Raw genomic sequence first — 14,709 nt, 5'->3', positions numbered from 1 at the left:
ATAAAAGAATTACATGAGGAAATAGACGCTACACAGACAGGAACTAACCGGATCTAAGCATCTTTTGTCACCAGAAGGTCGAATGTAATAATACATAATGTTCAGTGACCATGCAAATATGTAATAAGGCATCAAATGAGAAAGTGAATTTTGTGTTACACAATAAGTACCTACCTCATGCGAATTACCGGGTTCTATTCAGTTGGGCTCAGAAAGTGTAAAAATTTGAACAATCGTTAAGCAGATGGGAAGAGGAATTGAACCTGTTCTAAAAGTTATAAATGTACAGAATTTTAAAAACACTAAATAAATTTGCAAACTGAAATATCTTATAAACAAGTGACGAAGTTATTCAATAAAGCAAGATTTCCTACATCTTATACCATGTTATTTTATATCTAAAGTTAACAAATCACTCTTGACTTGATGAATTTCGCGAAATACATAAACAGGCTGTTTTTAATGGTAAGGCAGAAAACAGAAGATAGAAGTAATCAAGATAAGTTATTTAGCAAAAATTGTCATTCCCATATAGAAATCGAACAGGCTAATATCCTAAACTATATCAGTCATCACGAGAGAAGTTTTTCCTCATTGCTTTGCGGTAATTCAGTTAACGAATGATCTAGGGTCGTAGGATCTATTTCAGTAATCATTGTCAATTTTATTTTAAATTTATCATTTTGAAAGTTTTGAATATGTGATATTTGGTGAAACGGTCGAATTTGAACAGTTCTATCGCTTCTGTTGAAAAAAGCCTCACCTTTAAATATATCCTGTATATGAAAATGTTTCCCCAAGTGATTTGCGACAACTCAAAATCTTTTTTTTGCAAGCACCGTTTACAGTAACGAGAGCACCTTTCCCAAATATCTGTAATTTTAAAATTTTCTGCCGAAAATAGTCACAAGCGATTGGATATGATTCGGGATCAAAAACATGTATCTTTGTTCATCCAGTCTAAAATAGTTCCGAAAAAATAGAGACTATAAAAATTTCATGAGGATGAACGGAAAATTTTTTTTTCATTAATTTTAAACATGTACGACAGTCAATAAACGAAATTTTATAAGAACATAATTATATTTCCAAAGGCAAATAATTGGAAAAAATATCTGGTACATTAAGTACAGTAGATATGCGTTATAATAATTATTATTAGATTTAAATATCTTTCACAAAACGTTGTATAAACGACGAGACTACCGGACTTTCCGAGACTCTCGCACGTGACTTGAGACGAGACGAGACTTTATTGAAGCCTCCATCTCAGGAATGAAGGTAATAGTTGGGGAGCCGACGATGCTAAATTTCGATTTACTGGAGCGTCGTGGAGATCTATAGTGGATTTTGAAGATTAGAGGATGATGTATGCACTTTCACTTGTCAGCGGTGGGGAAAGCGTCTGCAGGTTCTCAAAGTTGTAAAAAAATCGTTAGGTGTACATACTCGAGCGTGTCAGATTAAGATACGGCATATGCCCTACGTGTATCTGATGATAAATTCATGTTAATCTGACAGTTTGCGTGGTGGGGTTGGTTATACGGCAGAGCTGAAAATGGTAAAAATACAATTTTTTTCGAGTCTGTCAGATTTTTAGAGGATATATTAATTGGACCGAAATGAAGCTACTTTTCAAGAGACTGATAATTCTGACATGACGCAAGGTCACAGCAGTCCTTTGAAAATGCAAAAAAAATCGTTACTTGTAAGTACTCGAGCGTGTCAGATTTTCCTACAGATGGTTAACCTCGGTGTGTTGCAGACGTGGTGACCCATTAATCCGAAAATAATCAGGGGGGTTTTCTTAATCTGACAGTTTGAAGATGAAAGTTGTAGATAATAAAATTCTATACAACTTTTGTCTGAATCAATTTTTCATACCCTTAACCGTTTTGGAGCTAGAGGGTGATAAGGGCGAGGACTTTAGCCACACATGCGGTCAATGTAGAAACCCAACCATACATCTCAGAAACGTTCTAACATAGAAAAAATTGCTTCGGATGAAATTTGTAGAAAATGTTATGCTCTACAATTTTTATAATGTATGTGAAAACAATTTGAAGCCCAGGAGAAGATATAATTCGAAAAAACATATTTTTGTGACCTTTATGATCAATTTTTATTGTTTCGGATTGCTGAAATTGTCAGATTTTATTTTTTCCGTTATTCTTGAATCATTAGGTTCAAATTAAAAAAAGCCAGCGCGCTCGTGAATGTACACGTGACGTTTTTTTTTTGCAAATTTGGCACTTTCCCACACATTTTCGTCACGCTTAAATTGTCAGATTAAGAGAATATATACTTGTCAAAATGTAATTAACCACATATACTTCATTCAATTCATTTTAGCAGTCGGTTGGCCATGAAATAAAGTTTTTGTAACTAGAACGAAGTAAGGTTGGCACTCATGATATGTCGTTAATGTCATAACGCCGTTGCCACAACTTATATCAATTTTTATTACAAAAATGCCGAAAGTGATTAAAAAAGGAGACAGGGTTTCAGGAAGTGCTATTTAGAATTCAGGTCCGCTCATTCAAATAGTTATACCCTGATATTCTAAAATCCACAATATACGTCAGACGGTAGCGAACATATTCAATGTAAGAGAATTTATATAATGTTTCATCTGAATCTAAACGACTTATATTTCAGCTGGATATTTCCACAATCAGAAAGATTGTGAATGAAGAGGATGACAAAGAATTTCCTTCTATTGGGAGACCCAAAAAAGTGGTGGCATTTGGGAATTTTATGTTTGAGTGAATTAATGCGAAAAGTTTACTACAGGATTTTCGATAAATGTCATCGGAGAATAAGTTCCCTAACATGGATTTTTCTATTTTTCATTTGACTTGTCCTATACAATGTAAATGTCTTAAGGTACTAATAAATACTTAATTATTATTATTACATCAACGTATTAAGATGAATAGCCACAAATACGCGCAAGTTGCCCTGTTACTTGTTTATTCATGTGAAATTTTTGTTCAAAGGTGAAGTTCATCTTAACTTGAAACTTCCTTCAATTACTTTTACTTATATTGATGCAAGATGATTTTTGTTGAAGAATTTAACATTCTTGTAATTATCTGTTAATTCATTCGGGAGATACCCATTCCCAACCACTGCATCATATGCATTTCATCTTCGGGTTAATATTTTTGAAATCTACAAATGATGTTAGCCAAAGAAGATAACGAACATTAACTCTCCTCAAGCTAGTGCATATTATGATATTATACTGATCTCTTGTATTTTCCATGCAAATAACTGGATTTGGTATGCCTTCAATCAGTTTGTATAAACTTCAATTATGTTCGTCACATATTTTCCGAAGAGATTCGAAATTGTGATAAAATACGTAATAACAGAAACTTTTACGTAGAACGGGCAACATAGCGTTGATTTAAAACCCAAAAATGTTTTGACAAGCTTCATAACCCCACATTTTCGTACTATACAGAGTGAAATGTGTCAAATTTCCATGGCCAACCGACTGCCAAAATAAAAGTGAATGAAGTATACATCCTAATCTGATACGCTCGAGTATGTACAATGATCGTTTTTTTTACTATTCTGACAGGCTGTCCTAGACAATTCTCCCCATAAAAAGGTCTAATTTTTGGTAGAGGTACTCTACAGGGTCCAAGGAATCTCCCGCTCGAGTAAAACCCGAATTTCCTTCTTGGGCTCCCCAACCATGAATAAAATGAAAGTTTGTTGACTGCAGTCATAGAAATCGAACAGGTACGGAAATTTCACGAAATCTGAAATTTAATCAAATGTTTGCCTTTCAAATTCGACAATCGGCATGGATTCATCTGAAAAATGAAAGGCTCACGCTCACACCCAACAGTGGATGATGGAGGGATGTCGAACAAGATAAGGGAACAGTCGACTTTGGGGGATGGGATGATGCTCCACCATTTCCATTGAAATTATTTCTTTTGACCTCAATCTTCTGCCATAAAAAAGATTGTGATTTGAAAACACACGATATCCAATTGCACCTTGACAAAAATTTCGAGATTTTATTTTGGCCCTCGCTACATAACTGGCTTCGGAAAACTTTCAGTGAAATAATCCCAACCAACACCTGGTATCCACCCGGTATTTTTCTCGAATATTCTCGGAAAATCAGAGGTGGACCATGACGAAGAAATTTATTATAATGAATACAGAATACAGAATTTTTCTTCAAGTCTTGAAACTGTTTGATGCGTGCTGGGGTCTTCCATCATATTTGTTTATTCTACTGCAGGTATCGATCAATTCGTTATGATATCAGTTATCTTAGCGACATTGACATTTATACCAATTAATCTCTGCTAGTCAAAGAGACTTACGATAACACGCTGTTGATGCTCGATGTAGCGAGTCATATTTGCAAATTCCGCCATATTTGAACGCATAATCTTTCATTGCCATATGACAGACAATGATATTTCCTAAAGCTTCACAGGAAAATTGATTTCTAATCGTGCCATTCTGATGCTTTCCATAGATATGGGTGGCAAGCAGTTTTTGATTATTTTCGTAGTGTCACTTGGGATATCAACTACGAACCAAAGAGGTCTTGTAAGTCTATTATTGCATCAGATATGAATAATTAATAGAATTTGAAGAATCCTCCATAAAATAGTACCATAATTGGAATATTCGGGCCAGAATCTAAAACCTTTCGAGAACAACTTGAATACAAATTTTTTTTTTATTTCATTTTACAGTGGGACGTTACTATTGATCTTTTACGGACGACAATCCCAAATTTGATAATCAATTCTGAACAATTGCTGGTAGTTCTTGGTTCCTCTATGTTAGATGTTTTGTGTCCGTTCCATTAAAAAACTTCGAAAAAAACTTTTCAACAATCTTTGATACGTTATAAATAATAATTGAAATGTGATTTTCTTTCTGAAATAACAAAGGGTTTCTGGAATTTTTTCCGATCTGAAGATACGTCTTTTTGCTAAAAAACTGCGTTTCTTTCAATTGTCCCATTACAACACCAAATCTCCATGGCCTACTATACAAAAAGTGAAATTACATTTCTGATTACACTTTTTATAGCACAGTGCTTTAATTCTTTAAGAAGCAGTATTGCAAATAGTCTGGCAGCCCAATTAGAAGGCAGCAGTAACTCTGTAAAAAATAAGTAAGAAAATTTTATCGTCAATTGAAGGTAGTGATGAGCTTGTGAGCTATACAGTAATCAATTGTTTATTCAGACTGATCTATTCACATCTCTAACATCGGCAAGAGGTCAATATGGCTTTCATATTTCATATATTTCAAAATAATTGGACTATCATATTTCGAGCATGTTTTCTTCGGAATCGAAACAGAATTTTTCACTATGGAAAGACGTAGGTAGGTACTGAAAAGAATAATTGGTTTTGAGAAACAATGAGCAGACAATACTAGATGAAAAGCCAAATCGAAAACAGGAAAATTAGGGTCATTAGGGATGAAATGAATATGCGCATTCAAAATAAATACATCGGCAACCTAGATTGTTGACTACAAAAATTGACAGTTTTGCGTGCATTTCGAAGGTTTTTGTAGTTTGCATCACTGATCCGATGCTCGTGACGTCATGCTATTGCTTGGATGGATTGATTAGCCCGGCCAAGTAAGGTAGTTATCCAATAGTGGTCAAATAGCAAAAAAATACCACAGAACTAAAATTTGGTTGAGATATTGGTACATTACTTCTTATTTCAAATAAACAACCAAAAGTCCCCATTCAATGATAAGAAAGAATGCCTTCTCTCTACAAAAACTGCTGTCTTCTTGCTTTTTTCCCAAGAATCGCCATATTCATGTTCTAGAAGATAAAGAAGCTATATTTTATAGAAATAATATGCAGGGACATATAATATAAGTGAGTTAAATTCATGTTCATTCATGAAAAGAAAATTGAACCCACGACCTCGAAGGCCCTCTTAGAATGAATGAACATTTATAAGTCACGTGTTTTATGTAAAGTTTCATTTCATTTTGTTTATTATTCAAATGATAACACTTTTCAGAGAATTATTATCTGATTTATGAAATAACATGAAAGGTATCGCTTCGATTGATCGCTGTAGGACACAGGACACTATTCAATCCATAGCAACAGAGGAAGATGACGTTATGCTCATGTTATTTTATTTCACTTGTGAATAAAAAAGAATTTATTTCACTGAATGGATAAACGTCGGCTTCAAACTTCAATATAGAATAAAAATACTTATTCGTGTTTGTTATATGCAATTCTAATGATAAAAGCTCCTAGTCTCTAACTCGAAATGAATCCAGTAAATCAATGACATTAGGTCCTTTCGTTTGCATGAAAAGTGTAGCACTTTTCTACACTCGATTTTAGTATTCATTTGCTGATTGAATTCACACCAGTGTAGAGGAGGTGTAGTTTATCTTGTATCTTCGTTTGACTATGTGTAGATAAACTACACTTCCTCTACACTGGTGTAAATCAAATCGAGTGTAGAAAAGTGCTACCCTTTTTATGCAAACGAAAAGACCTATTTTTGTTGTTGTATTATAGATACTGTCTGACAGGTTGTCTATTATTTCAAATTGCACTCTTTTTGATGTAGAAAAATCTTAAACAACTTGTCCCAAATTCGAAACATGACGTCATCAAACATCTTTTCAAATGGCAATGCTTTTTTGACTTTTCTAAAGGGTATATCAAGCTATCAAGGTAGATTACCTATGCATAGCAAATATTAAATTCTTACTAATTGTTGTTAAAACAATATTAAACAGACTAATTCGAAAATGAAGGGCTCTGATTCAACTAAACGAAATAATTCAGGCAGTTTAAAATGGAATGTCAAGAGGTACCTATTTGTTCATTATTTATGTCAAACCTAAAAGTGAAATAAAAATAAGTAAGGAGAGTAGAATTGTATGCAAGGATTAGCGAGTGAACTTATGGTTCTTTGCTACATGGGCTATTAATAAGGATACTTCTTTCTGAATAAATGAACAATATTCATGTTGCATTCTGTAGGAATCATCATCAAAATTCAAATTTTGTGGGTTTCAGTTAACTATGACATTTCGTCCCATTTTTCAACAAATGTTGTTCCTCACAAAACGACTAACTAATGGGTTTTGATATCCTCGCTAATCTCTCTTTGCTTTTCGATAATTTTTATTATGAAACGATAAACGCATAGAGAAAATATGATTTTCTCAATATTCAACCCCAATTACTCGCATTTTATAATTATTCATCATTATTGATTGATTTCTAAAGTTATTATTTGTAGATGCAAATGAATTATCTTCTTCTTTTTCTTCGCAGCCTTGCAGCGCTAGCTCATATTCCAGCCAAGATGTTTACTGGCCTGATATTGAGGATGGGACTTGCAGTGCATCTATTCCAGGCTGTACCAACTCTGAAGGATACATGGAAATACGTTGTTGCGACGATGGTCAATCGAATGAGATACATTGTGTCAGAAATGATACTATTCAGGATCCAAGATGCCATGGAAACATGAGGAGTACCATCGGCAACGTGAATATAGAGTTTTGTTTTGAATTAGTTAACCATACAACTTATCCGTTCAAATGTACATCAAAAACTGGACTTATGATAACTCCAAATGTAACCACTTTAACAACTATAGGAGGGAGTGATACTGGCATATGGCTGCCTGTTGAAAAATATATAAATTCCCTCAGGTACACTACTGTAAATCCCTCTTATATGGATTTCTTTGGAGACATCTTACCTGTACATCCTTCCAAGCCTTGTGTGATCCTCATAGGAGGTAAAACCAAAGTAGTCTCATGCAATGAACATTACCTAGGTATCTGCTTGGACTATCCCTTCAGCATTTATAGAGTGCGACAAACAAATGAATTAGATACTCTCCTTTCAGATGTGAAGGTTTTTTGTTGGAACGAAATAAATGAATTCTGTTCGTTTTTCAAGCAAGGATATCATATGAATTTAATATATTTTTCCAGTAGACTATACGCTGCTGAGCCTTACATCGTACTTCAAAAAAGCAATCTGAGGCTGATTCTCCAAATAAGAAAGAATGATCCTCCTCAAGTGGACGGTACTGTATACCTTCATGTAGCCTTGAGTGAAACGGATTGGGATATCTTCAAGAATACTTCGTTTCCATTAACCCCTTACGAATCAACAAATGAAACTCTCTATATTGCACCGAAAGTAATGTTATATGCTAACGATACCTCCTTAACGATCAATGAAATCAACTCTAATAATATCAAATGGACCCAAAAGGAAGAGTACACCCACTATATCTTCTGTTTCTTCAGTGTTGCTCCAGAATATAATTTGGAGAAGTTTGAGGTTCTGGCTACCTATCAAATCGATCTCAAAAACAAGCATGGCATTCTTCGATGTGACGCTTTCGATCATGATTTGAAGATAACCACTAGCAACGTAATTACATTGGGTAACCAAAATATATCTCATTATATCTCCGAAATGACAGTTTCCGTAGACGCAATGATATCTTGCGATGAATATGCTGTGAAAGATAGAATCTTAGCCTCCTTCGTCGACAGCATGGAGAATGGTAATTTTCATTTCGATATCGAAATAAACGATATACTTCTATGCAATTTTTCCAATCTTGCTCTAGTTGATATTATTGTGTATTGGTATCCGAAAATAGCAGCTCAAAGAATTGAAGAAATAGAAGAAGAATACACAACGTTGAATTCTGTAATTCAAAAGATTTCAGAAAATGGTAAAATGAATCATTTGAACATTTCAACGACGAAATTTTTGCGACACTCCAGTTATTGCATGGAAGAAACAACGCCAATAGGAAATTTTTCCTTCGTTTGGCCCACAACTCCTTCAGATTCCAGTGCTGCTTCATCGCCATTTTGTTATAAAAATAATGGTATGCAACTTGTACGAAGGCCTTGCTACAAGGAACATTTGGGATCTTATTGGTTGTCAGATATTGAGTACTGTAAACCAGTTGCAAACTTGACACAACTACTTCAAGAAATATATCTAGGCGTCAAATTATCTAAATCGGGTATCCTCCACAATCTCAACATGGCCATACTACAATATAACGAAAGTTTCCACGTACAAGATGTCAATTTATTATCAAAAATTGTTGGACGATTGGATGGAGTTTCTTCGGAATTAGGAAGAGGCTTGAAAAATTTATCCTTATTGATAAATAATTTGGGATTCATAAGGAATGAGGTACTGAAAGTCTCCCAAGAAATATATCAGACCACTGATTCCATCATGAATTCTTCAGACGCCCTTTACCTCAACACCAGGGGAGGCCAAAGTCTGACAGAGTCAAATCATTGTTACTACACCATCAATTTCACTGAATATTCGACTGCTACCGGGATCATTTTGAGGATTTCTGGCAACATTCATGAAATAAACCTTCTGAAATCCAACACACCTCAATTGGAATTGACTCAAGACGATGAGTTCGAAGCTGCCATATTTTTCGATGATGATTTTTGGAGCCTTCTTAGCTTGAATGAGAATATGACCACAGTTAAATTCTCCATTTTCTTTGAAAATTATCTGTTCGATGTTGACCATCCTCTTGTTACTACAAAAGCTATCTTCAAAGTGTTAGTCCCCGATGAAATGAAGCAGCAGGTGTTCACTACTTTTCTGGTTATAAAAACTCAAACAGGAGGAGAAATTTGTTCTTGCTGGAAGTATGCGAATTCAAATGAAAACACTTTCGAAAGTAAATGGTATAGAACTCCAAAGTTCGAAATTGGTTCGTACAGTTTCTGCTTGTTCAAATCTCAATCTTATTGTACAATTTTCATGACAGATTCTGAAGATTCAGATGGATATGTTGCAGGATTTCTTGCCGAATATGTTCCTCTACACGATTTATATTCCATTCGTTCATTCTTGTCTATATGTTCAATTTTCGAGCATTATTATCACATGAATCGTACCACATATGATATCAAATCCGTTCAAAGCCTACCAAATAATTTAATCCAAATTGTGGTAGTTTGGATGCCGGAACTTCCTGCTAGAACTATACCTGAAATAGAGAAAGAGTACGACGATTTGAAACAATATATTCAAGAATCTTCGAATAATGTTCCGAAAAACGGAATCACCAGGTGGATGTATTTAGAATATTTTCGTAACAGAAGGTATTGCTTGAGAGAATCAGTGGTTCACCACGATTCTACTTTCTCATTCAGAACTACAACTTTGAATGATTCTGCATCTCCCAAACCTTCGTGTCTCAGAGATAGTAGGATGGTTCAGAGAAAATGTAAAGGAAATTATAGTTTAGGAGCTTTTTGGGATAAGTTTGACCCAAATGTATGCGTTTCTTGTTCTTCTTACATCACGAAAAGCCTTGCCTATCTTTTAGAGCATTTTTCGGCCGATGACACTAATAAAGTATTGAATGATTTAGAACAAATAACGGAGGAGGCAATATCAGACTTCGATCCAATTGATTTTTATCTCTTGTCTGAAATATTTTTCCTAATAAGTAACTCGACAACAATCTCATATAATCTCGATATACAAAGTGTGACAGCAGTCACAAGCAATATCCAGGAGATGAATAAAGATGTTCTGAGAAACGCACAACTACAGTTCAATGCCACAGACAACATTTTGGCGTCATTGGATAGAATTCTTCTAAAGTCTAATGTCACATTACATAAAATGAGTCGCTTTGCCACACTGGAGTTTAAGTTGAATAGATCAGAGGGATTGATACTACAACGTGATGGAAACGATTATAATATTTCTGTTATTTATGGAGCCATGAATAATCCTTATTTGTTGGAGGCTTACGAAAATTTTGAAGGGGCTGTTTTCTTCAACGATTTCGCTGACAATGATTCAGTGATTGTTTCGATATTTTTCGAAGATGTACTTTTTGTTGATTCGAAGTGGAGACATCGTGTATCCTTGATTTTTGGTATACTACTACCTAACACCAACAAAATGTGTGGAACTATAGAATTAGTCTTCAAAAATGAGGAAGGAAAAGAAAGAGCTTGCGCCTACTGGAAGTATGGAGTGGAAAACAGTGTAAACATTAGTGGGAGATGGAAGAATGAAAGTGAACCTAACGACAAACTACAGTTTTCAACCTGTATATTCAATCACACAACTCACTTCGCGATGCTGATAAATGATGACAGTAGCGACCCCTTATATCTAGAAATAGTAACGAATATCGGTTGTTTTCTATCCATAATAGGACTCCTAGGGATTCTGATCACTGGGCTCATCTTCGAAAGATGGAGAAAAAATTTGGGTAACATAATTTTGATGAATTTCGTCTTTACAGTTGCCATTCAGATATGTCTCTATTATTTATCCGGATACATCCATGAGGTCATTAGTGAAAGTGACTCTTGCATCCTTATTGGTGCTCTGCTTCATTACGCCGTCATCTCAGAGTTTTGTTGGATGCTGATTATAGCAATCCTTCAGTTCAAACGATTCGTGCAGGTATTGACGAGACCTCCGAAATATGTACTGTTTAAATCATTCCTGATTGGTTGGGGCTTTCCTCTGGTCCCTGTGTTGTGTGTGTTACTGATAGATTCAGCAAATTATACTTCTTCAATGACCGGTCTATGTTATCCCTCGAAAATTGGTTTATACTTTGGAGTTTGGCTACCGATACTTGTCATAACATTTATTAATTTTGTTATTTTCTCGTATATTATGTATAGTATATGTAACAGAAAAACTGAATGTGTGGACACAGTTAGTAACGAAGTAATTTTCCAATGGAGATTAGCCGTTTTGTTGTTTTTCATGTTAGGTTTGACTTGGAGCTTCGCAATTGCCAGTGAATTCATGCTTAGGGAGATATTTGCTTATCTCTTTTGTATCACATCCACTTTGCAAGGCTTCATTATGTTTCTCTTCTTCATAGTTTTCAACGAAAGGACAAGAATACTTTATTCTGTATTGTTTTCGAGAATTTTTAAGAAGTAAAATTTTTATGTATAGTAGGTTTAAAATTGATTATTTATTCAGCTTTCATGGCTCAACCTGGATCATACTTTATGTGTGTGGTTTCGCTGAACCTCTTGTGATATATAATTATGAATTCATTATAAATAAATATTGGTTGAAATTAATATAATTTTATTTAACTGAGGTCCATTATTTTTCCAACCACAACCTATTTGTACCTACTCTCTCTTGTACAGTACCTTCACATAACTGATTTTTCCAAAGCTCTTCGGCACCATCAATTTTTTTCGGTTATGCTCATTTCAAAATTCTTTTCAATCTGAGTATGGCTGCGTTCAAGTTCTCACACTCCAATTGAAACCAATAGAAATTTCTTAAGGAATTTCCGTTCATTTCAATGATTATTTTCGAAAATTCAAACGCAACAACAAAAATCGCACAAAAACAGTGCATTTCCATTTTATGCCATTGAATAGCACAAACAATCCTCAATTACATACATCCATTACCATCCTTGGTGAACCCGCATTTTTATATAGCTATTTTGCTGAGGAACATGGATCGTTTTCTAGTCAAAGCTAGAATAGAATAGTTGAATACGTTATCAGAAATGATCTCAGAATATTAACACTAACTTTTGAAAGCCTTTGAATATGTTTGAATATACTTAGGTGATATCTTACAGTATAAGTAACATCAAATATAAAAATAACAAATTCTTATCCAACAAATTGTCGATGGACCATTATCTTCGGTGGCTTTCAATTTTCTTTCCACTTGTCCCATCATTTATAGGGCAATAACTGGATTTATTTCTCTATATTAATCTCTTGAAAAATGCGGATCTGTTTTTGGTCCTCATTTGCTGATTCCCATTCCTGGTCATATGCGCAACATTGGCATGTGTTACAGTAGGCGGATTGTACATTTCAGGCATAAAAATTATGTTATTTAGCCTCGTTAAATTCTGCAATAGTTGTTTCTTGTTTTGCCATAATGGCATAAAGTCAGACCAGGCAAAAGCATTATATCGTCATTGACATGATGTTGGCCTAAAAATCAAAGCGGCTTAGATTGTAATAGGTACAATGGTCTGCACTTAAGGCGAACACGATCAGAGTAAGGTTGTGAGATGAATGCGCTGGCAGAAATGGCAGACAAGAATTTTTTCTTCAAACTTAAAGCGAATTCCATTGAAAGAAGTGGAGAGCACTTGCATATTTTGATGTCACTACAATGATTCCAAAAGATCTTATGCTAGTTTTACCAGTATAATTTGGTATTATGGAAAATTTTATCAGTTGAACTGACGCATTTAATGCATTTAATGAAAACAGACTAATAATTCCAAAATATTCTAATTTAAATTCAATGCTCCTTGAATTTTCAATAACCAATTATTCCCTTGAAAAATGACAGTAAATTTTTATGAGGCATTAAATCTTAATGGACGTACCTGAAACTGGGACTTAAAGGGTTGAAATAGAAATATTTAATTTAATAATAATTTTGTCATCCGCGATATTCAATTCAATCAACAACGCGCCTCAGAGTACGATATGGAAATTCTAACCGGACCAAGATGTATTTCGGTGCCCAGTCAACCAGTTTCAGTCACAGGGAAGTTGTTGGGAATTACCACTGTGGAATTGCGACTTCACAATGTTGATTTAAAAAAAGGCCACCAGTACTTACTGGAGAGTGCTTAATGTCCGCAACATCGCATATCGCGGGTAATTACCCAGTACATCACATAGTAGGTGTAAAAAAAGCACCCTAGACAGCAACTTTGCGACTTCTCATTTTGGAGGTTTTTGGAACGATTATTTTGACAGAATAAACTGCCAAAGTGTATCCTCTATTGAAGTTATATTCATGTTCAATTTGATAATTACCATCGTGGCAATCAATTTGCACTCTATATTCGAGGCGTTCCGAGGAAAAGTGACCCAAGCTACAATTTTTCTGAAATTGAATTAACAGTAAGAACTGCCTGAAAATGAATCAAAATTTTATATACTCGTAAACTCAATTTCAGAAAAAATGTAGCTTGGACCTCTTCAGCTCTGAACGCCTCATTTGTACCCTGTGTTTACTCTTTACTCTTACCTACATATATTTCGCATTCTGCTCTCATCCTCAAAAGGGAAATTGAACAACTATATGAATTACTGATATCTTTTTATTCAAGATTAATATGTTTCATACAAATTCAAATATATAAAATAAAGAACATATATCTTGTTATAAATCTTCATTCCACTTCAGGAACGGCATGGTCCAGCTGAAGAAGAAAAAATCCGAGCTGTATTGATAGTAATAAATTGAGTGTCCTGAAAAACCTAACAACAGTAGAAGGTGATTTTATTCAGCACAGTATCTAAAATAATAATTTGAAGTTCTCTCGATGATTCAAATCAATTCCAAGTTAGATTTTGAAGGTTGTGAATGTTACTTATCACCTAAATTCATATGTTGTATGTATGTTGAAAGTTGAACGTTACAAAGGTGCAAAAATGGGGAGGATAAGAGGGCCAAAAAGTGATCATGATGTAGTCATTATTTCAATAGGTTATAACTACTCACCTTGTACTGCACGTTAATTAATCAATCAACGTCAGGTAACACTTAACTAAAACGAAATTTAATAATAGAACAGCTCGGTTAACAAAATTATTCTAAAAATTCATTCATGAAGATTTTGTTTGTTCATTCTCTCAACACAACGCAGTCAC

The 14,709-nt window shown here is 34.5% G+C and overlaps 1 protein-coding gene across 1 annotated transcript; it reads left to right on the top strand.

Annotated features, from left to right (window-relative positions):
* The first annotated feature begins 4,320 nt into the window (after positions 1-4,320).
* LOC123307138 lies at positions 4,321-12,138 on the top strand. Its single transcript, XM_044889356.1, has 2 exons — positions 4,321-4,584; positions 7,325-12,138. Exons 1-2 carry the CDS (start codon positions 4,498-4,500, stop codon positions 11,990-11,992), a joined length of 4,755 nt encoding a protein of 1,584 aa, XP_044745291.1. The 5' UTR covers positions 4,321-4,497; the 3' UTR covers positions 11,993-12,138.
* Positions 12,139-14,709: the final 2,571 nt, after the last annotated feature.

This window comes from Coccinella septempunctata, chromosome 2 (genome assembly GCF_907165205.1).
Source record: "Coccinella septempunctata chromosome 2, icCocSept1.1, whole genome shotgun sequence".
NCBI classification, from domain to species: domain Eukaryota; kingdom Metazoa; phylum Arthropoda; class Insecta; order Coleoptera; family Coccinellidae; genus Coccinella; species Coccinella septempunctata.
Note: the sequence above shows the minus strand (reverse complement) of the source record. Positions and strands in the feature narration are given on the sequence as shown.